Raw genomic sequence first — 24,035 nt, 5'->3', positions numbered from 1 at the left:
ATCAGTATTGTCACATGACACCAAGCCCTACCTAGCTGATCACAGTCAAGCACTGAGAGCTTGGTTACCATGGCACCCATCTACTGTAATAAGTCACTCAAAGCTTTGCTTTCATGATGGGATGAAATCACACACACGCAGACACACACACGCTTTGAACAGTTACAGGTTACAATGTGGTCAAGTTCAACACAATTATATAAGTCTATGGGTCAACAACACACAGGCACGTAACAGGTTTATAATATTAATGACGAATGAGAGAGGAAAGATGGTTTAAATAGATGGTTTCTTTATTAAAATATGTCCGAGAATGACATTCAATGGTGGGTTGAAATGATATTGCTGCTTAATACATACAGTACATCATCAAGCACTGAGCACAGTAGTTTAGCATGAGTTATTGTTAGTCCGACTTCGTTTAACCTGTGTCTTATTATGAACTATTAACTTCAGCATACAAACCCCTAAGAAACCTGAGTCTTTTCAGTCCGACATGGTTGTTGTGCTACATTCAAGTCCATTCAAGTTGTCATCTATCACTACATGGTTACACTATGGGTGTAGACTACCACAAATGGATGGATTATACTACTGTAGCAGTATCAGTATAGGGTGTAGCCATGTTCGTCCACATCCGATACAGAGGACAGGAGGCAAGGAAGTAGTAGTATCGGACACATAGAGTATAGGACATGCTGTAGTTTAGTTAACAGGCTTAGGTGTCAGGTTGGGGGCTATTAAGTAGAAGGAGTTCCATTGCATATAGTTGCATTGGGATTAGAGCCATAGGTATGCACTAGGTATCTACTAGGTATGCACAAGGTATGCACTAGAACATTCTAAATGTGCATTCCTACCGGAATGTAATGTTCTTGGAACATTTGGTGCCATTTCAATTCGACATCTCAAACAGAGTTGGACTAAATCTGTACATTACTTATGGCTCTGATGGGGATGAGACAGAGAGGTTGGTAAGAAGCGGTATATCTGGGTTGGGGGTTGGGCGGTCTACTTCTTGAGCGGCGGGGGGATCTTGATGTCCTGACCCTTCTCCAGTTTCTTCTCACAGTCGATCAGGTAGTTGACGCCGTCCACCACCGTCTGCACTAGCTGGACCTGATCACACAGAGAGACAGTGGGTGTGTTGGAGAACGACTGCATTGCAGACTGTGCCAGATCTCACAACATCTAGTTAGGTGTTTAACATATCTGCATTCCTCACCGATTGGTCCTGGAGAGCGGCAGTGTGTGCAGGCTTTTTTCCCATACCTGATTCAAATAGTCAACCACATCTTAATTGGTGTGTGTGTGAGTGTGTGTGTGTGTGTGTGTAAATGCACAGTGTTAGTGGAGGATCTACAGGTAACTGCCATAATAAATGAACCACCAACAGAAAGTGTCTTAATAGGGCATTGGGCCACCAAGAGCTGCCAGAACAAGTGTCTGGTACTCTGCACATATTGTGGCTCTCCAGGACTCACACCACCAACAACACATAATACAGAATAGTCCCATTGTCTTCCTTTATCTATGTCACCATCTCGCATGCAGACACAGGCATGACAGCATGACTGGGAACACAAGAGGGTACACAACACACAAACAGAGGCAAGACAGTCTCTCCTCAAGACATTGTTCAAGCCTTCCAGTACAACCCATGGCCGCATCTCAGTAGTCTAAAATGGCTTCCTCGCTCATATCCTCTCATTTACTATATCGAGCTGTAAAGCAAATGCATTTGGTACTCTTCACCGTATTGTGTTGACCTACCTTCTCAGATTTTGAATAGCAGCTTTTGATTTGCCTTCTTAAGCCCTTGGCTCATAAGGAGCTTAGGCTATTGTAACGATCCCGGCAGTCTGAGTCGGGTCCTGTCTGTGTACTAGTTTTTCTGCTCGTGATCTCCAGTTTCCCGAGGGTTCTGGAACGCTCCCTGCCTGGTTGCCGGGCAACGTTGCTAGGCGGGAGCTCTCTTGATTTCCGCACCTGCATCCCATCAGCAATCTGCACACCTGGTCCTGATCATCACCCTTCTTAGGCTCTGGCCTAACATCCATTCCCTGCCGGATCGTTAGCCATGAACAGTATGTTTATCAGCGGATCAGTCTTAGAGCTTAGAGCATTAGTTTTGTTGTTTTGCACCTTGTTTGCTTGTTGTATGCTTACCTCCGTTTTGTTCTCCCTGCAGTCACTCGTCCGGAACCTTCACCCAACCTCTGCCTGATGGTCGGCGGCTGCCGAGCCATCATTGGACCAACTACTGCACCCTCAACAACTCATCCACGCCGCCCGCTCTGTTCCCTGGATTATTCAGCAGCACTCGTGGATCAGTTAAATAAACACTCACCTTTGACACCACTTACCTTGTCCTGGTCTGCTTCTGGGTTCTGGCTTAGTAAACCGTGACAGAACGATCCGGCCAGTAATGAACCCAGCGGACCTGGACTCTGTTCGCCATGCCATTACCCATCAGGAGAAGATGTTGGGCCATCATAGCACGGTACTACAGGAGATCGCGTTGTCAGTTCGGAACCTTTCTACCGGTCTGACGGAGGTCCAGAACCAGCGCAAGTTTCCGGTGGAGGATCCACTACCGGTTTCACCCATCTCGCCTGCCGCTTCTGGAGCTGTGTCCTTCCGTGAGCCCAAGGTTCCGACGCCGGATAAATATGAGGGGGAGCTGGGAAGATGCCGTTCCTTCCTTATGCAGTGTGGATTAGTGTTCGATCTACAGCCCTACTCTTATGCCACAGACAAAGCTAGGATAGCCTTTGTGATTGAGTTGCTGCGTGGTCGAGCGCTGGAGTGGGCTTCAGCCGTTTGGGAACGACAGGATCCCTGCATGGCTTCATACCAGGGGTTCACGGCCGAGATGAGGAAGCTCTTCGACCATTCCGTCCGAGGGAGGGACGCAGCTAGGCGCCTGTTTTCGCTTCGCCAAGGAACTCGCAGCGTGGCCGACTTCGTGATCGAGTTCAAGACGTTGGCTGTGGAGAGTGGGTGGAATGAGGAGTCTCTGCAAGCGGCCTTTTACCAGGGTCTGTCGGAGCAGCTCAAGGATGAGTTGATCTCCTATCCGGAGCCTAGTGACCTGGACAGCTTGGTAGCCTTGTCTATTCGGGTGGATAATCGAGTCCGAGAGCGAAGGAGGGAGAAGCAATGGGTCCCGTCCAACCGATCAGCTTCTCAGGTTCCAGTCGGGTCGGGGATTGGACCAGAATACGTCGATCATCGTCCACCACACAGGATTAGTGGAGAGGTCCTGTCTCCCGATTCTGAACCCATGCAAGTGGGGGCGGCACGGGTTAACCAAGGAGGAGCGCCAACACAGACGTAGGACTAACTGTTGCCTCTACTGTGGTGGTTCGGGACATTACCTCGCCACTGGTTCCCGGCGGTCGTCAAACTGCGCGGCTCGCTAAAGTTGGGAGGACTTTTAGCGAGCCAGTTTCGACCTCTCAATACCTCTGTCAGACCCCGTTTCCCGGCTACCCTTATGAACAGGAATCAGAGCTTAGCGATTAACGCTTTTATCGATTCAGGTGCCGATGGAAGCTTTCTTGATGCCGAGTTGGTGGAACAGCTGGGGCTTTCCAAGGAGCAATTGCCGGAAGCCATTGAAGCTACCACTCTGGACGGCAGTAGTCTGGCACGTATCACGATGAGGACTGAACCGGTTAAGATGCTGTTGTCGGGGAATCATTCTGAGATGATTTCATTCTTCATTCTGCCGTCTTCCCATGTTCCTCTGGTCCTTGGATACCCCTGGCTGAAGGAACACAATCCCACGTTCGATTGGGTGACGGGCAAGGTAACGAGTTGGAGCCTTGATTGTCATGCTAACTGTCTCAAGACTGCCTGTCCCCATTCGGTTCCCAGTCAGGTGATTGAGGCTAAACCCCCCAGATTTGTCCCTGGTTCCCGAGACATATCACGATTTGGGGGAAGTGTTCAGTAAGCAGAAGGCTCTGTCACTCCCTCCCCACCGACCATATGATTGTGCCATCAACCTGTTCCCTGGAGCTGTCTACCCCAAGGGAAGGTTATACAGTATCTCCCGACCTGAACGTGAGGCTTTGGAGACCTACATCAAGGAGTCCCTAGCTGCTGGTCTCGTTCGTCCCTCGTCATCACCCCTGGGGGCAGGATTCTTGGGTAAGAAGGATGGCTCTCTTCGACCGTGTATTGATTATCGGGGGTTGAATGACATCACGGTCAAGAACAAGTATCCCCTGCCCTTGATGAGTTCTGCCTTCGACTCCTTACAGGGTGCTACGGTGTTCACCAAGCTAGACCTACGCAATGCGTATCACATGGTCCGGATCAGAGAGGGGGACGAGTGGTTGACGGGTTTCAATACACCGATGGGTCACTTCGAGTATCAGGTGATGCCGTTTGGACTGACCAATGCTCCAGCGGTATTCCAGAGTATGGTGAACGACGTCCTGAGAGATATGATCGGTCTCTTTGTGTTTGTTTACCTGGATGACATTCTGATCTTCTCGAAGGAACCTTCCGACCACGTCCAGCATGTCCGGCAGGTTCTGCAGCGATTGTTGGAGAATCGCCTGTTCGTGAAGGCCGAGAAGTGCGAGTTTCACGCCCACACGACATCCTTTCTCGGGTACATCATCTCCAGGGGAGAGATTAGGATGGACCAGGAGAAGGTTAGAGCGGTTCTGGAATGGGCCCAGCCCGGTACGAGATTGCAGCTCCAGAGATTTTTGGGGTTTGCGAATTTCTACCGCAGATTCATCCGGGATTACAGCCGTGTGGCCGCTCCGTTAACTGCCTTGACTTCCAGTATCAGGACCTTCAAGTGGAATCCGGAGGCGGATCGAGCGTTTCTGGATTTGAAGAGGCGATTCACCAACGCACCGATTCTCTCTCAACCGGACACGGCCCGTCAGTTCGTCGTTGAAGTGGACGCGTCTGATGTGGGAGTTGGCGCCATCCTGTCGCAGCGATGCTCCACGGACAGTAAACTCCATCCCTGCGCCTACTACTCTCGTCGCCTTTCGCCTGCGGAGAGGAATTACGATGTGGGTAACCGGGAGCTTCTCGCGGTGAAACTTGCCTTGGAGGAGTGGCGCCACTGGTTGGAGGGGGCGGAGCAACCGTTTATTGTCTGGACTGACCACAAGAATCTTGCTTACGTGCAATCGGCTAGACGTCTCAACTCCCGTCAGGCCAGGTGGGCGTTGTTTTTCGGACGATTCAATTTTTTCCCTGACGTTCCGACCTGGATCTAAGAACGGCAAGGCGGACGCCTTGTCCCGGATGTTCTCCAAGACGGAAGAGAGTGGGTCCAAGACCGAGACAATTCTCCCCCGGAACTGCGTCGTGGGAGCAGTTATGTGGAAGATTGAGGAGGAGGTGATGGCGGCCCTTCGGACGCAGCCCGGTCCCGGTAACGGTCCACCCGGTCGGTTGTTTGTGCCTGAGTCGGTTCGTCCTGCTGTCCTCAAATGGTCCCACGCCAGCAAGATGGCTTGTCACCCTGGCGTGGCTTGGACGATGGCGTTTCTTCGCAGACGTTTTTGGTGGCCTGCCATGGCCGAGGATACTCGGGGTTTTGTTGCTGCCTGTCCAGTGTGTGCGCAGAATAAGAGTACCAATCGGCCCAGCTCTGGACTACTTCACCCCCTTCCTATTCCCCGGCGACCATGGTCGCATCTGGCCCTGGACTTTGTCACTGGGTTGCCCGCTTCTGAGGGGAACACGGTCGTTCTGACTATCGTGGACAGATTCAGCAAGTTCGCCCACTTTGTGCCAATTGCCAAGCTTCCCTCTGCCTCGGAGACGTCCGAGATCCTGGTTAGGGAGGTTTTCAGGGTCCACGGTTTGCCCAGTGATATCGTTTCCGACCGTGGCCCTCAGTTTACCTCTGCTGTCTGGAAGTCCTTCTGTTTGGCCATTGGAGCTACAGTCAGTCTCACATCTGGTTTTCACCCCCAATCTAATGGTCAGGCGGAGAGAGCCAACCAGAAGATGGAATCCACGCTACGCTGCCTGGTCTCTTCCAACCCCACCTCCTGGGTCTCTCAGTTGCCTTGGGTTGAGTATGCCCACAATACTCTCCCTACATCTGCCACTGGGATGTCTCCCTTCCAGTGCCTGTATGGCTACCAACCTCCCTTGTTCCCTTCTCAGGAGAAGGAGCTCTCAGTGCCTTCTGTTCAGGCCCATATTCGTCGTTGCCACCGGACCTGGCATCGGGCCAGAAAGGCACTCCTTAGAGTTTCGGACCGGTATCAGCTCCAGGCGAATCGTCGCCGGATCCCCGCTCCCACCTATACCATCGGAGATAGGGTCTGGTTGGCCACACGGGATCTTCCTTTACGGACTGAGTCTAGGAAGTTGTTACCGAAGTTCATTGGTCCGTTTGTGGTGGAGAAGGTGATCAATCCGGTGGCAGTTCGACTCAAACTACCGAGGACGCTCAGAGTCCATCCCACCTTTCATGTCTCCTGCCTCAAGCCTGTTTTCCTCAGTCCTCTGTTGCCTCCTCCGCCTCCTCCTCCTCCTCCTCGGATGATCGGAGGTGGTCCTGCCTACACGGTGCGACGCATCATGGATTCCAGACGGCGGGGCCGGGGTTTCCAGTATCTCGTGGACTGGGAGGGGTATGGTCCTGAAGAGAGGAGTTGGATTCCGCGGCGACAGATCCTAGATGCTGACCTCATTCGTGACTTCTACCGCCTCCATCCTGGCGCTCCGGGGAGTCCGCCCGGTGGCGTTCGTCGGAGGGGGGTACTGTAACGATCCCGGCAGTCTGAGTCGGGTCCTGTCTGTGTACTAGTTTTTCTGCTCGTGATCTCCAGTTTCCCGAGGGTTCTGGAACGCTCCCTGCCTGGTTGCCGGGCAACGTTGCTAGGCGGGAGCTCTCTTGATTTCCGCACCTGCATCCCATCAGCAATCTGCACACCTGGTCCTGATCATCACCCTTCTTAGGCTCTGGCCTAACATCCATTCCCTGCCGGATCGTTAGCCATGAACAGTATGTTTATCAGCGGATCAGTCTTAGAGCTTAGAGCATTAGTTTTGTTGTTTTGCACCTTGTTTGCTTGTTGTATGCTTACCTCCGTTTTGTTCTCCCTGCAGTCACTCGTCCGGAACCTTCACCCAACCTCTGCCTGATGGTCGGCGGCTGCCGAGCCATCATTGGACCAACTACTGCACCCTCAACAACTCATCCACGCCGCCCGCTCTGTTCCCTGGATTATTCAGCAGCACTCGTGGATCAGTTAAATAAACACTCACCTTTGACACCACTTACCTTGTCCTGGTCTGCTTCTGGGTTCTGGCTTAGTAAACCGTGACAGCTATTGATGAATGTCCTCCAGCGCTGTCCTACATTAGTTGTAATGACCAAGTGAATTTCCTCATTTGGGATAAGAACTTTTATTGCATTGCCTTGTATTTTAATGTATTGTAGGTGCAGGTAAAGGAGAGGAGTGGAGAGTACGCCATTTTAGACTATTGAGATGCACCCCGTGGCAGTGGCAGATCTAGAATCAGCTTCCCTTTCCCAATCCTAACCTTAACCATTAGTGGGGGAAATTCCAAACTGACTCAAGATCAGTGTCTAAGAGAAACTTCACCCTACACTATGTATTCCCTATTACCTCTGACTGTCCCAGTCTGTCCAGGTTGGAGATGTCAAAGGTGCTGCCCACGGCTGCAGTGTCCACTCCTCCGGTGCCCCTCTTCTGCAGACGCAGGTTGTCCAGGATCTTTGTGAAGCGGGGGTCCTGCAGTGGGGTTACAGACACAAACTTTTACAGATGCACCATTGAGAGCATCCTGTCGGGCTGTATCACCACCTGGTACGGAAACTGCGCCGCCTGCAACCGCAGGGCTCTCCAGAGGCTGGTGCGGTCTGCCCAACGCATCACCGGGGGCACACTGCCTGCCCTCCAGGACACCTAAAGAACCCAATGTCACAGGAAGGTCAAAAAGCTCATCAAGGACATCAACCACCCGAGCCACGGCCTGTTCACCCCGCTATCATCCAGAAGGCGAGGTCAGTACAGGTGCATCAAAGCTGGGACTGAGACCCTGAAAAACAGCTTCTATCTCAAGGCCATCAGACCGTTAAATAGCCATCACTAGCCGGCCTCCACCCAGTACCCAGCCCTGAACTTAGTCACTGTCACTAGCCGGCTACCACCCGGTTACTCAACCCTGCACCTTAGAGGCTGCTGCCCTATGTACATAGACATGGAATCACTGGTCACTTTAATAATGGAACACTGGTCACTTTAATAATGTTTACATAGTGCTTTACTAATTTCATATGTATATACTGTATTCTACTGTATTTTAGTCAATGCCACTCTGACATTGCTCATCCTAATATTATATATTTCTTAATTCCATTATTTTACTTTTAGATTTGTGTGAATTGTTAGATACTACTGCACTGTTGGAGCTAGGAACACAAGTATTTCACCACACCCGCAATAACATCTGCTAATTATGTGTATGCGACCAATACAATTTGATTTGATTTTGATAGGGCACAAAACGTAGGAAAACGGTCCGAAATGAAGAGATACGATCTGAACTTGTCCAACAGGAAACACTCATTTCCGATGTAAAAACGTTTTGCTCACAAGCATGGCCCTGGTTAGGGGAGAGGAATTTTCAGAAGACTAATGGGGCTTGAATGACTAGAAAGTGGGGATCTTGTTGGTCGCTGGTGTGAGGGTATAGAGGTTTGTGTGTTTGTGAGTGTGTAGATCTGTATGGGGCAAGCCAAATATTTATCTTAGTAAGTCGTCTTATTAAGAAAAAATATCTTGACACAAGAGAAAATATCTTGACACAAGAGAAATTACCTTACCCCACTCGTGTCAAGCCTTTTTAGGTCAAAATAAGCAACATGATCTGCCAATGTAGTAAGATAATGTATCTTGGTAAGAAAAAAAGTCATTTAAAATTCATTTTCACTCAATACAAGATAAACAAAATCAAGGTAAGACTCAATTTTTGCTGTGTATGATTGTTGGTGCTCTGAGTAGATATTGCAGTTTGTGTGTGTGTTACCTTGCTGAGCTTGGGCAGGTTGACGTGTACACCAGCGCGGAGCCCAGTGCCCAGGTTGGAGGGGCAGGTGAGGATGTAGCCCAGTCTCTCATTCCACATGAACTCCCAGCCTTTCTCCTGAATCAGCCTCTCCACCTGACCAAACATTGCATTACAACTTTAGATTAGATGAAAACATAGATTTTAAAATGAAATGCAATTTATCTTGCAAACATACACTGTCGGTCAGCAGCCATATAGTGATCGGGTGTGTATCTTTGTCTTGACCTTCAAAAAACCCAGGTTCTTGTACGCTACCATGTTATATTCTGGGTCCATATATACAATGCATTCTGAAAATATTCAGACCCCTTGACTTTTTCCACATTTTGTTACGTTACAGCCTTATTCTAAAATTGATGAACTTGTTTTTTCCCCTCATCAATCTACACACAATACCCCATAATGACAAAGCAAAAACTGGTTTTTAGATTTTTTAGCAAATGTATATTTAAAAACCCTGGAAATATCACCTTTACATAAGTATTCAGACCCTTTACTCAGTACTTTGTTGAAGCACCTTTGGCAGTGATTACAGCCTCATGTCTTCTTTGGTATGACACTACAAGCTTGGCACACCTGTATTTGGGGAGTTTCTCCCATTCTCCTCTGCAGATCCTCTCAAGCTCTGTCAGGTTGAATGGGGAGTGTCGCTGCCGGGCTATTTTCAGGTCTCTCCAGAGATGTTTGATCGGGTTAATGTCCGGGCTCTGGCTGGGCCACTCAAGGACATTCAGAGACTTGTCCCGAAGCCACTCCTGCATTGTGTTGGCTGTGTGCTTAGGATCATTGTCCTGTTGGAAGGTGAACCGTTGCCCCAGTCTGAGGTCCTGAGCGCTCTGGAGCAGGTTTTCATTAAGGATCTCTCTGTACTTTGGTCCGTTCATCTTTCCCTCGATCCTGACTAGTCCCTGCAGCTGAAAATCATCCCCACAGCATGATGCTGCCACCACCATGCTTCACCGTAGGGATGGTGCCAGGCTTCCTCCAGATGTGACGCTTGGCATTCAGGACAAAGAGTTCAATCTTGGTTTCATCAGAGCAGAGAATCTCGTTTCTCATGGTCTGAGAGTCTTTAGGTGCCTTTTGGCAAACTCCAAGAGGGCTTTCATGTGCCTTTTACTGAGGAGTGGCTTCCGTCTGGCCACTCTACCATAAAGGCCTGATTGGTTCTGCCATCTCCACAGAGGAACTCTGGAGCTCTGTCAGAGTGACCATTGGGTTCTTGGTCACCTCCCTGACCAAGGCTCTTCTCCCCCGATTGCTCAGTTTGGCCGGGCGGCCAGCTCTAGGAAGAGTCTTGGTGGTTCCAAATGATGGAGGCTACTGTGTTCTTGGGGACCTTCAATGCTGCAGAAATGTTTTGGTACCCTTCCCCAGATCTGTGCCTCAAAACAATCCTGTCTCTGAGCTATACGGACAATTCCTTAGACCTCATGGCTTGGTTTTTGCTCTGACATGCACTGTCAACTGTGGGACGTTATATAGACAGGTGTGTGCCTTTCCAAATCATGTCCAATCAATTGAATTCACCACAGGTGGACTTCAATGAAGTTGTAGAAACATCTCAAGGATGATCAATCAAAACAGGATGCACCTGAGCTCAATTTCGAGTCTCATAGCAAAGGGTCTGAATACTTAAGTAAATAAGGTATTTCTGTTTTTTATTTGTCACACATTTGAAGAGATTTCTAAAAACCTGTTTTTGCTTTGTCATTATGGGGTATTGTGTGTAGATTGATGAGGAAAATGTTTTATTTAATCAATTTTAGAATAAGGCTGTAATGTAACAAAATGTGGAAAAAGTCAATGGGTCTGAATACTTTCCGAATGCACTGTAGTATTCAAATACTTGTGTGTATTTCTGAGTGTGTGTAGTGTAGTCATTGCTACTGTTCAATAACAGTCCTTGCTTTGACATTTTGGCATCTCCTGCATCTGCATCTAATGAGGAACTTGGAACAATTAGATAAATAATTAAAGTGTGTGAGTGTGTGTGTGCACCTCTTTCAGGCCTGTGCAGAAGCGGTCAAAGACTCTCTTCATGTTGCCTCCCTTCTCCATAGAGATGACCCTGGTGTGATCCTCTTCATTGATCCAGATGAGGAAGGTCTTCGTGTTGTTGTGCCTGGGTTTGGTACAAAGGAGTGGAGATGGTTTAAAATCACTCTTAAACCAATACTTAAATCAATATTGAAATCAACATGTGTGTTTTTAAAAACACAAATACTTGTGTATTGCTTCCCAATGGAAACGGATCCTACCATTGCCACCAGCGTCCGTAGACTATTTCGGCGGAGCTGATCTCAACCATTGATATCAATGCTTTTCCTTAATGTTGGTAAAAGGAAATACATTCCTCAGAGCCCTCGTCATAATGGATTGAGTTAGACAATATCAGTATATGACTAAGAGATCATTTTCCTATTCTCCATTGCACCAGCTAGAGTTGATGTCCCGGGTTCCATTTACCATACATGTACTTACTTTATAACTTCATTCACAAAACATTGAGGTGATGGTGGCCGTATACAGTATTGCCATATACACAATCATCTCATAGTAATGCATTGTTATGCATACAGTATTGCCATATACGCAATAATCTCATAGTAATGCATTGTTATGCATACCATAATGCCATAAGCAATAATCTCATAGTAATGCATTGTTATGCATACAGTAATGCCATACAATTAATAATCTCATTGTAATGCATTGTAATGAATTGCATTGACTAAAAACGGACTTCCTAAAAACAATTAGAGAATTTAATGAAGTAATTGACAGGTCTGGAGCCAGGAGAGCGGAGGGCAGGATGAAAGGAGGAGAGCTGTCAAACGGAGAGAGAGAGGGTGAATTATAAAGGAGAGAAGAAGAGTTTGGTATGCTGTAGGCACAGAGGGGGGTAAAAGGGAGGCTGGTGATCGATGCTGGAGTGGGCCATGACAGGGTTGTGGTTGGCACCAGGCTATTTTTGGGCACCGGCTGAAACTCAATGCGGAGAGGGCATTGTCTGCAGGGCCATAGCCAGGGTCTGAGTTTTAGTGAGGTCTTGAGGGGGGTGAAAGGGGGTTAACTTTCTTATAAAGAAAGTTGAAGCTCATTTACTGCATTTCTATACAATTTAAAAACTCTAAAATGCCATTTGGAGAACAGCTAAAACAAGCAAAAATTACCCCAGCCATTATCACATTGGTTGCTGTACTTCATTCACCTCAGTCAATCTACAAACACATAGCCAATTGACTTTTTCCACAGTTTGTTCTGTTCCAGCCTGAATTTAAAATGGATTCAATTGAGATTTTTTTGTCACTGGCCTACAAACAATACCCCATAATGTCAAAGTGAAATTCAGTTTTTAGAAATTAATTAAAAATGAAAATCTGAAATGTCTTGAGTCAATAAGTATTCAACCCCTTTGTTATGGCAAACCTAAATAAGTTCAGGAGTACAAATGTGCTTAACAAGTCACATAATTAGTTGCATCGACTCACTATGTGCAATAATAGTGTTTAATATGATTTTTGAATGACTATCTTTCATCTCTGTACACCACACATACAATTATCTGTATTATCAGTCGAGCAGTGAATTTCAAACATAGATTCAACCACAAAGACCAGGGAGGTTTTCCAATGCCTCGCAAATAAGGGCAGACATTGCATATACCTTTGAGCATGGTGAAGTTATTAACACTTTGGATGGTATATCAATACACCCAGTTACTACAAAGATACAGGTGTCCTTCCTAAATCAGTTGCCGGAGAGGAGGGAAACCGCTCAGGGATTTCACCATGAGGCCAATGGTGACTAAAACAGTTCGTGTTTAATGGCTGTGATAGGAGAAAACTAAGGATGGGTCAATGACATTGTAGTTACTCCACAATACTAACCTAATTGACAGAGTGAAAAGAAGGAAGCCTGTACAGAATAAAAATATTACAAAACATGCATCCTGTTTGCACTAAAGTAATACTGCTAAAAATGTGGCAAAGAAATGAACGTTGTGTCCTGAATACAAAGTGTTATGTTTGGGGCAAATCCAATACAACACATTACTGAGTACTACTCTCCGTATTTTCAAGAACAGTGGTGGCTGCATCATGTTATGGGTATGCTTGTAATCGTTAAGGACTGGGGAGGTTTTCAGGATAAAAAATGATGGACCAGACACTGGGAGATGAATTCACCTTTCAGCAGGACAATAACATAAAACACAAGGCCAAATCTACACTGGAGCTGCTTACCAAAAAGACAGTGACTGTTCCTGAGTGGCCGAGTTACAGTTTTGACTTAAATCTCCTTGAAAATCTATGACAAGACCTGAAAAGACTTACCCAGAAAGACTCACAGCTGTAGTCGCTGCCAAAGGTGCTTCTACAAAGTATTGACTCAGGGGTGTGAATACTTATGTAAATGAGATATTTCTGTATTTGATTTTCAATACATTTGCCAACATTTCTAAAAACATGTTTTCACTTTGTCATTATGGGGTATTGTGTGTAGATGGGTGAGATTTTTTATTTAATTAGTCAATTTTGAATTCAGGCTATAACACAACAAAATGTGGAATAAGTCAAGGGGTATGAATACTTTCTGAAGGCACTGTATACAATTAGCCGCTGCACATTAACTCACATTAACTCAGCACCGGGATTGAAAACTATAATTTAATACGTACAGTGCGATCTGTTAGCAGAAAATTATTTTATTAACAAAAGGTAAACAAATACATTTGCTTTAGAGATTTGTATTTTATTGTGCAGTTTTACAGCTAATTTCCTGCAATTCTACACATTTTGCCATGCCTTATGCCATGTTAATTATGATATCTGAGCAAGAGTGACTAGCTACATCAATGGGGGCCCCCTGGAGGTCAGGGCCCCTGGGCATGTGCCCTGCTTGCCCGGTCGGTAATTCGGCCATGATAACTAAAAGTTTAGATAGCTGGCTAGTCTAACTAGACTAATTTGAACAGATATGGGCTAATTTAGTGACTGTCTATAGCTAGGTTTCCATCCAATTGGCAACAGATTTTAATGTGAATATTCTCAAATCCGCATAAAAACAATATGCATGTTTTCCCTCCAAAGATGTTTCCATGAAATTGGCTTGTTGCAGATAAAAGGCTGTGTGTGATGAGGTAGTGCACATTAAATACCTTTTGCAGTTAAATTCCCATGTACCGAATAAAAACACAAGTTAAATGGGTTTCCATCGCATTTTCAACTCTACTGATGGTTTTCTCACAAAACATGTTGCGTTATATAGCGAGTGTGCCCACTCTGGTCTTGGCACGTTGTTGGCTAGAGTGCACCTATAGCCTACCTGATGAGATTACTATTATGGACAAAAGAGCGAGATTACTTTTATTTGTCAAACAGCAGCCAAGCATCGATTATCATGTCCCCAGAATAAGACCCTCAATATTTATTGGAAAGGAGCATCAAGCTCATCACCTTGCACTTTCACCACCCTGTGAAGGTCATCATCCTTTATTTAATCTGTAGCCTAATAAACTGCATTCTTTCCCGACAAATCAGTGGGAGGACCACACACCATGTCATCGTGTGACTCCAGGTTAACTTCGATATGATGGTTATTATATAAATATTTGCGCACAAAAGCGTTTCCACTGACATTTCTCGCATAATTCATTTTACTGACACAAAAAGATCCCAACTTGTCTAGCGTATTTTGTTTTGTCGACATTTGGAACGTTTACCGGGAAATGTTCTGTTTTCATCAGGCCTGTCATGAAATTGTACTTTACGCGCATGAAAAGGTTGGATGGAAACCTGGTTAGTGAGTGACATATAACAAGAGAAAAACTGCCAATGTACAACCAAGTTTCGAAATTGCACCTTGTGTATTCTACTATTTTAACTCTCAACAGTAAGTTGAGACCCTGACTGAGTTCCAAAAAAGTAAAATAATATGTCCTCATATGTAGCTATGGCCCTGATTGTCTGTTATTGTCGTTTATGTTTTTATTGTCACATACATCGGACAGGTGCAGTGAAATTAGGTGTTTTACAGGGTCAGTCTTAAGGCGTCCACATACTAGGTTCGGTTTGCACCTAGAAGAACATGGCTAGGCAAAGCGAACATCTCTGCCTAGCATACTCCCTTAAACGGCAATTCCACCACTTTTCAACCTCATATTCATAATCTCCAGCACAATACCAGTGTCTAAATATGTGAAAATGGCATGTTTCTAAGATCTGTGGTTAAATAGATAAGGTCCTAAAAAATGCTTCTCTGTGACATCACAGGGTATGATTAAAAGTAAGAAAAACTGGGATTTTCAAAACCTGTAATGAGTTTTTAGCCAGAGGGAGGGTATTTTATTTTTGCGTGAGGAGGTCTCAGTCACGCAATTTTACATCTAACTAAGATGTTAGATGTTTGGTGCAGTATTTCTAAAGTGAACAAAATGTCCATGAAAACTAGTCTTCTCTCATTGAATGACAACAAACACGTAATTGAAGAATCCCTACTGTTGACCAATCACCGACGAAGGGGTGTAGACTTCGTCTACCGAACTTCGACTAGCCTCAAGAAAAAATGTGTGCTGGAACAGCAAAAAACAACAAAAAAACTGCATAACACCAAAACCAACAAAAATTTCACAAGATTTTGTCAGAATATATGCACGAACAGTATAAACTGGGAAGCATAGGGTAAGCTATAGTAGTACAGCGGCCCTAGAGCAAATTAGGGTTAAGTGCCTTGCTCAAGGACACGTCGACAGATTTTTCACCTTGTCGCCTCAGGTATTTGAACCAGCCACCTTTCGGTTACCCGACCAACACTAACTGCTAGGCTCCCTGCCACTAATGCACGTTTAAGGCTCAATCTAGAGGAGCTACAAGCTAGAGGGCATTATTTTGCAAGAAGGAAATCCTCCATAAAGAAGGGTCATGTTGATGTGTAGCACGAACTGTATGCAAATAACAGTGAAACAATGAAAACCTCTCACTGTTACGACTGTTTATGACCACTAAGGGTCCGTATCTATAACTAACAGGTGCTTACCAGATACCGCGTGCGTCTGGCCAATCACGAGCCATCCCCGAACAGGTCAGCAGAGGGGACACGGGTTTGTCAAACAGGAAGTGGTCCTGTATCAAAACAAAAGAGTCAGGAAATGCTGTCTTAATGAAAGTGGAGCAATATCAGTCCTAAAAAAAATCATTGCTATTGTTTCCCTTTTCTCACTCTCCTTTATTTCCTTAAAACACGTCAAATGGATTGGCCTCTTGACTCACGTCAATGAGCTGCTGCTGCTCCTGGTCTGTCATGTGGGTGAGGCTGTAGTAGGTCCCTGCCAGGTCCCCCTTCAGGCCAGCCAGGGCGTCAACCACCACCCTCTCCACCTCGCGGCGTTCCGCCCGGGTACACGCCGGGGGCAGGCTTAGCCCCCTGATGCTACGGCCAGTCCTGACCCGCGATGACAGCACGTAGCGCTCGTCAAAGTTGCCAGACGTGAGCTGCAAATGGAGAGAAATAGAAAAAGAATGAATGGCATTTAGTATAGTAAATAGTATTACATATAGGCCTAGTATCACAACACCGAAATTGATGGAGGAAGTTTGTGAATAATCTATGATCCCCAAAGAGCAAAAGGGTATAAGCCAAGTCAAGACATATGATTGTTTCTATATTTTGTTCCCTTAACAAATGATTTGTATGCCATATAATTCATTGTAGCATATAATATATTCACGTAACATAACATTCTAGTATGCGCAATGGATTTACTGCCTAATGATATAATATTAGCTGGTATAACTGATTAGTGTAATGCATTGACTGTATATGAATGGACAAAGCCAACGTCACAGCATTCATTCCTATGTGACGACTCAATGGCGCATTTGAAGCTCAGGAAGTCTGTTTTATCTTGGTAAGAGGTCTCATGGGTGGGATTCTCAAGACATAACAAGCGCAGTTTGAACTACTCCAGGAAGTGATGTTGCAAGCTGCGACCAGGGGAGAACAACTGCCCCCTCTCATGGAGTATCTCAAGTTGAAGGCCGACTGGGGTACTGCAGGCTGCCGGTAGCAACTAAACTATCCTTATAACTTCTTCTGTGTGCGATTTCAAAATAATTGGTTCAAGGACATACATCTGGTGTAATAGAAGCAACTATTGGTACCATGATTGTCTTCGAATTTGTTCTTTATATGAAGATTCCATTTTCCCATTGACTATAATGGGGGATCCTGCTTTCTGAAAACAACAGCCTGCAAGACCTCGGTCGGCCTTGAACTACATGGCTTCAATGAAAGGGGGCAGTCGTTCTCCCCTGGTGAAGTGTCCGGTGAGTGAATCTGTCCACCTTTTAATGTTAGGTAACTGAGTAGTATGCAGCGCCTAACATCGTCTGTGTGTGGTGCTGAAAAGAGATTAGGTAGAGATAGCAATGGTCAGGGCAAACTTGGTGCTAAAGGACAGTGCCACCATTCAGACAGTTATATTAATCTCACTAGTGAGGGCACACTGTCACATCTAGGCAGCATCCCAAATGGCATCCTATTCCCTTTATAGTGCACTACTTCTGACCAGGGCCTACAACCTATTCCCTGGTCAAAAGTAGTGCACTACAAAAGGAATAGGGTGCCATTTGGGACGCAGCCCTATACTGTTGTTTTCAATGAAGTTGCATCTCTATACCTTGCTGGAGTCCAAGTCGGTGGGATGGGTCATAGTCTGAGGGTCGTAGCCATTGTGCCGCTCCTTGATGACTGGGTCAAGGAGTTCTGCAAACACCTGAAACCCCCCACATCCACATCAGAAGTCTGACCATATAACATCATAATATAGCCTACAATAGTTGTCACACCTAAGCTGAAAGGATGGGAGTTCTTTAAATTATCATTGTCACTTTACAAACTACTAGACAGGCTTACAGTATAGTATTAAAATGTAGTTTAGTTAAGCAATAAGGCCCGAGGGGGTGTGGTATATGGCCCTTTCATACCATAGCTATAATTTAACACATTTGCCGCTAGAAATTTGTTCATTTGCAGGTAGAAATGTGTTCAACATCCACTGAAGTAGCTAGCTAGTTGACTAGATAGCTACAGTAGTTGCCTTGGTAACCAAACCAACAGACTTGCTCGTTTAGCTAACCATCAGTCCTAGCTTGCTATTATGAAAATTCAAACATAGAACATTTATGAAATTAACTATAGCCATTGAATTCTACCGTGCTGATATACCGTGTGTTATAGGGAAGTAATGCACACTCTAGAATGCCCTTCAAGCCAATCAGAAACCAGTATTCAACAATGCCATGATATAACTTGGAAATAATGGACGACGCAGCGCAAGTCCCTTTGCGGAGTACATTTTTCCATGGTAATGTACAGAACGGAGGCGTTTATCCTGCTTATACCACAGTTGCCAAAGAAAACAATACTAAATCACACATAGTGCCTTCGTCAGGACACTCGTCGACACTGTGCATTACGAGATCACATTGCATGTCAAACACTAGGTTAGAAGCTAGCTAAATAGTTTGTTGCTAACAAGCCTGCCAAAATGACAACCGAATTCAAAAATATCAGTTGCTGGTCAAACTAGAAATTCCATGTGGAAGGATTTGACTGCATAGTGCCACTTGCATCATGACTGAAGAAATTCATGTTCATCCCTCACCACGTTAGGTCATCAGATGTTCCCAAAAAAGATGCAAAAACAAATCAATTGCTAGCTAGCGTTCTTCTTTGGACCTGCATTTACCATTTTGGTTTGTGGTTGTTGGTTTAGCTTTCTGTAACTAGCTACAGAAAACTACGGTCTGCATGTGTAGGCGTAAATTGCATCATGATTTCAATCAATTCTTTGAGAGAACAAACACAGCCTATGGCTTCACTACGTTGACCTTTAACTGCTGCCTCAAACTAATGCCCCTTGCTCTGACCTCGTATGACTCCTCGTCCCCTGCCACCATGCCCACGGTCTTGATGAAGGGGTGCCCAGGGTTGTCCACACCAGTCTGGATGGCCTGGTCCAGGGAGTACCCGTTGGGCGTGGCCTTTTCCACCAGCTTGGCATAGATGGCAGGGGTCAGGTGGCTGGCCATGCAGTTGTTGTGCTTGCGTAGGTCCGGGTACTCCGCACTGTCAGGACACAGTCAGTCACTCACAAAAGATTGCTATATCATTGTGATTGATAAACAACCACAAGGACAGTTTAAATTCTAAATTCAATTGGAAATGTGTACATGACTAATTGGTGCTCATTATTATGATGCTCCTGAGAATTATAACATAAGACTCACTGCACTTCAACACCTACAGAGATTTCCATCTATGGCTCTGACTGTTAAGAGCTAGCTATAATTATATCTTACCTGAGCTTTTCTTTGACATAGCCTACCACTAGTTGCGGGCTTTTGGCATGTACTGCATGCATGCGCTATGTACAGTATACACCTGGCACAGAGCGCAGTCATCACCGATGACGCATCAGTGTCGACAAACATGATACAATCTGGTCACACCAGAAGTCGAGCATTCTTCAACTATCCTTTGGAAACGAAATATCCTCTAATTCTTAATACACATGATGCAATCACATTTTCCAGTTTAGCATTTTACCTACAGCACCTCCACTCGGTTTTGGGTGTGCGGTAGATTCTGCCTATCATTAGGCCTATAAAGCCATAAAAGCAGAGTTTTCCCAGACCCAATGCAGGTCATATAAGGTCAAATCTAGACCATTCCACCATGGTCCCGGAAAAAGCACACCCCTCTCATCAATCAACAACTCAATTTCAGCATTTCAATGTAGCCTGGAATTTGTTGGAAAAACATTCCCTCATGGTACCATGTAGCATTCAGATAATTATTGTGAGAAAATGCATCTTTCATTCTTTATATGTATATTAATGATTCATTATTGGGCATAAAGAACGTGGCGCAATATAAGTTTAATATATTTCGAGAATAAACAGGCCTAGGTCGGTTATAATTTTCACAAATAGGCTAGCTTATTTATGATGGAAAGACTCAAAATACCACAATCGTCTCCAGTCGCTCGAATTGCCTTGACAGTAAAATAATTTCATCTAGGTCAGCATATTATTCACGTATTAGGCTACTGTATCTAAATCCTGAATGTCAATACGCTCTCGCACTTGAAATGGCTAGACTGAAAATGTCCATATATAGCAGTAAAGTGCGTCGTGGTTTACCTTGCAGGGTACACTCTCCGTACTTGCGCTCCAGCGGTGACATGTTCATGGTTGAGCAGAAAGCCCGCTGTCAAAGACCCGGCTCCAATTAATGACAGAATCCCCACATTTCGTTTGGAGGACAAAATTCTGGCGAAGTTGTTTGCCATTGTTTTATTTCCACAGTTCAAGAGGTAGGTATGGATGAAAGGGAGCCTTGCTGATGCTAAGCGTCTAAAAGGAAGGGATGAAATCAGAGAGAATGGATGAGCGAGACTGGAATAGGGGAGACTGCGTGGTGTGAATGCTAAGGGTTCCAAGTGAATACAGCAATATGCGAAGCTGCCTACACTAGGCTATAGCCGCATTGGCTGTAAGCTACTCTGTAGTCTGTCTGTATTTCCCCCTCCCATAGGCCTAAACACTGGACACAAATAATTACTTAGTTTAGTTGTTGTGGCTAGACCGTGAAAGCAGGGTGAAAAGTGCATCTGTGGATTTTTTGTTATACTCACGGACAAACATTACACAACTAGACACCCAAGTAACCATGCAATGCTTCATGGATGGGTGTAGGCTATTGCAAGCACTATGGTTGAATCATTAATGTGAAATTAGAGCAAATCGAAAGTTCTTCACATTTTCTTAATTGGATTATTAATCAATTTATTTTGTCAATAGGTTTGAAAATTACAAACATTATGATTTATTTACCCACACCAACTACTACTATGCACTTGGACTAGGCAATTGGGGTTGGTGTTTGCGTAATTACAGAAAAAGTCTGGTTGGACCAGTCAGCATGTATTGCAGGAACCAAGAGTTTAGAAAGGGGCTCTGACTTTTAGCAGAGACTGAGGACAACTATAGTGACTAAATACCTTGCTTTTGAGATACAACACGTTTAAAGATGTGTAGAAAAGCACACGGCCCTATTCAGCTATAGCCTAATTCAACTGAATATATAGGCTATGAAAGGGCATGGGAAGATTATTACAATACTGTATTGGAGATACTTTTATGGTATTTAAACAGGCTTTATTACATTTACATTTTAGTAATTTAGCAGACGCTCTTATCCAGAGCGATTTACAAGGGCACATCGACAGATTTTTCACCTAGTCGGCTCGGGGATTAGAACCAGCGACCTTTCGGTTACTGGCACAACGCTCTTAACCACTAAGCTACCTGCCGCCCCATTATTGAATGGAAATCCCTCTTAAAACGATCCGTATGGGTAGGCTACTTTATGCCATCATGTGGAACAAACATGAGCATTACTGTAGAAAACCAAAGGCATTATTCTGAGGGAGACTTGTAGGAAGGGCTATTTAGTAGGGGATAATTCAGTGATCAAGACATGAAATGAGGAAATAGCAAGCTTATATGGGTTATCTGATCAAAGTTCACAGGAGGAAATTATGCAAGATGTGTTTTTTACACAGGCCTATGGCAATTCCATTGCAGGATGAATGATTGCAATATAAGTTAGCCACTATTAAAAGATGAAACACATACACTACATGGCCCAAAGTATGTGGACACCTGCTCGTCCAACATCTCATTCCAAAATCATGGGCATTCATATGGAGTAGGTCCCCTCTTTGCTGCTGTAACAGCCTCCACTCTTCTGGGAAAGCTTTCCACTAATGTTGGAACATTGCTGCGGGGACTTGCTTCCATTCAGCCACAAGAGCATTAGTGAGGTTGGTCACTGATGTTGGGCGATTAGGCCTGGCTCGCAGTCGGCGTTCCAATTCATCCCAAAGGTGTTCGATGGGGTTGAGGTCAGGGCTCTGTGCAGGCCAGGTTCTTCAAGTTCTTCAAAACCGATCTCGACAAACCATTTCTGTATGGACCTAGCTTTGTGTACGGGGGCATTGTCATGCTGAAACAGGAAAGGGCCTTCCCCAAACTGTTGCCACAAAGTTGGAAGCACAGAATCGTCTAGAATGTCATTGTATGGTGTAGCGTTAAGATTTCCCTTCACTGGAACTAAGGGGCCTAGCCCGAACCATGAAAAACAGCCCCAGATCATTATTCCTCCTCCACCAAACTTTACAGTTGGCACTATGTATTGGAGCAGGTAGTGTTCTCCTGGCATCCGCCAAACCCAGATTTGTCCGTCGGTTTGCCAGATGGTGAAGCGTGATTGATCACTCCAGAGAACGCGTGTCCACTGCTCCAGAGTCCAATGGTGGTGAGCTTTACACAACTCCAGCCGGCGCTTGGCATTGCGCATGGTGATCAAATCGAATCAAATCTTATTGGTCACATACACGTGTTTAGCAGCTGTTATTGCGGGTGTAGCGAAATGCTTGTGTTTCTAGCTCCGACAGTGCAGTATATCTAACAAGTAATATCTAACAATTTCACAACATATACCCAATACACACAAATCTAAGTAAAGCAACGGAATTAAGAATATATAAATAAATAAATGGACGAACAATGTCAGAGCAGCATAGACTAAGATACAGTAGAAGAGTATAGAATACAGTATATACATATGAGATGACTAATGCAATATATGTAAACATTATTAAAGTGACTAGTGTTCCATTTATTAAAGTGGACAGTGATTTCTAATCTATGTATATAGGCAGCAGCCTCTAATGTGCTAGTGATGGCTGTTTAACAGTCTGATGGCCTTGAGATAGAAGCTGTTTTTTAGTCTCTCGGTCCCAGCTTTGATGCACCTGTACTGACCTCGCATTCTGGATGATAGCGGGGTGAACAGGCAGTGGCTCGGGTGGTTGTTGTCCTTGATGATCTGAATGATAAGTAGGCTTGTGTGCGGCTATTCAGCCATGGAAACCCATTTCATGACGCTCCCGACGAACAGTTCTTGTGCTGACGTTGCTTCCAGAGGCAGTTTGGAACTCAGTAGTGAGTGTTTCAGCGCTTCAGCACTCGGCGGTCCCGTTATGTGAGCTTGTGTGGCCTACCACTTTGCGGCTGAGCCATTGTTGCTCCTAGACATTTCCACTTCACAATAACAGCACTTGCAATTGACCGGGGCAGCTCTAGTAGGGCAGACATTTGATGAACTGACTTGTTGGAAAGGTGGCATCCTATGACGGTGCCACGTTGAAAGTCACTGAGCTCTTCAGTAAGGCCATTCTACTGCCAATGTTTGTCTATGGAGATTGCATGGCTGCGTGCTCAATTTTATACACCTGTTAGCAACGAGTGTGGCTGAAATAGCCGAATCTACTAAATATATAGTGTAACTGCAATAAATAATTATCGTTAAACATCATAATACAGTACAGAAAAAATGGCAATTGAGTTAACATTCATGGCAAACCAATTATACTTAATTATACTTTGGAAGTAAATTCTTTTGACACACTACAGATGTAAAATATATGTAGGATAGTCTCACCTTGTTGCAGTACCCAGATACTGAATGGCACTGCCCGTTGATTCCTTTGGCTGCCCTGGCAGACCTGTGAGAGGCGTGGTGTCTCCTTATCTTCCTTAGAGTTGATTGTGCCTACCAGAGCGCCTGATACAAACATCATGACTAACACTTTACACCCTCCCCCACAATAAATATATAAATATATATAGTACCAGTCAAAGGTTTGGACACACCTACTCATTCCAGGGTTTTTCTTTATTTTTACTATTTTCTACTGTTGTAGAATAATAGTGAAGACATCAAAACTATGAAATAACACATATGGAATCATGTAGTAACCAAAAAAGTGTCAAACAAATCAAAACATATGTTATATTTTAGATTCT

At 45.0% G+C, this 24,035-nt stretch overlaps 1 protein-coding gene across 2 annotated transcripts; it reads right to left on the bottom strand.

Annotated features, from left to right (window-relative positions):
* Positions 1 to 272: 272 nt before the first annotated feature.
* Positions 273 to 23,773, bottom strand: LOC121532125 (creatine kinase U-type, mitochondrial). 2 transcript variants are annotated; one of them, XM_041837841.2, is made up of 10 exons: positions 23,671 to 23,773; positions 20,304 to 20,516; positions 19,029 to 19,227; positions 17,777 to 17,872; positions 16,368 to 16,589; positions 16,135 to 16,220; positions 11,098 to 11,221; positions 9,055 to 9,189; positions 7,632 to 7,757; positions 273 to 1,119 (listed from the first exon to the last, which is right to left on the bottom strand). In XM_041837841.2, the coding sequence occupies exons 2-10, from the start codon at positions 20,450 to 20,452 to the stop codon at positions 1,012 to 1,014; spliced, it is 1,245 nt and encodes a 414-aa protein (XP_041693775.1). In that variant the 5' UTR covers positions 20,453 to 20,516; positions 23,671 to 23,773; the 3' UTR covers positions 273 to 1,011. The 2 variants fall into 2 exon arrangements, with proteins under 2 accessions (XP_041693775.1, XP_045083101.1); XM_045227166.1 differs by lacking the exon at positions 23,671 to 23,773 and having other exon boundaries at positions 20,304 to 20,606.
* Between the last annotated feature and the right edge of the window lie 262 nt (positions 23,774 to 24,035).

Source organism: Coregonus clupeaformis, chromosome 19 (genome assembly GCF_020615455.1).
Source record: "Coregonus clupeaformis isolate EN_2021a chromosome 19, ASM2061545v1, whole genome shotgun sequence".
Classification (NCBI taxonomy): Eukaryota; Metazoa; Chordata; class Actinopteri; order Salmoniformes; family Salmonidae; genus Coregonus; species Coregonus clupeaformis.
Note: the sequence above shows the minus strand (reverse complement) of the source record. Positions and strands in the feature narration are given on the sequence as shown.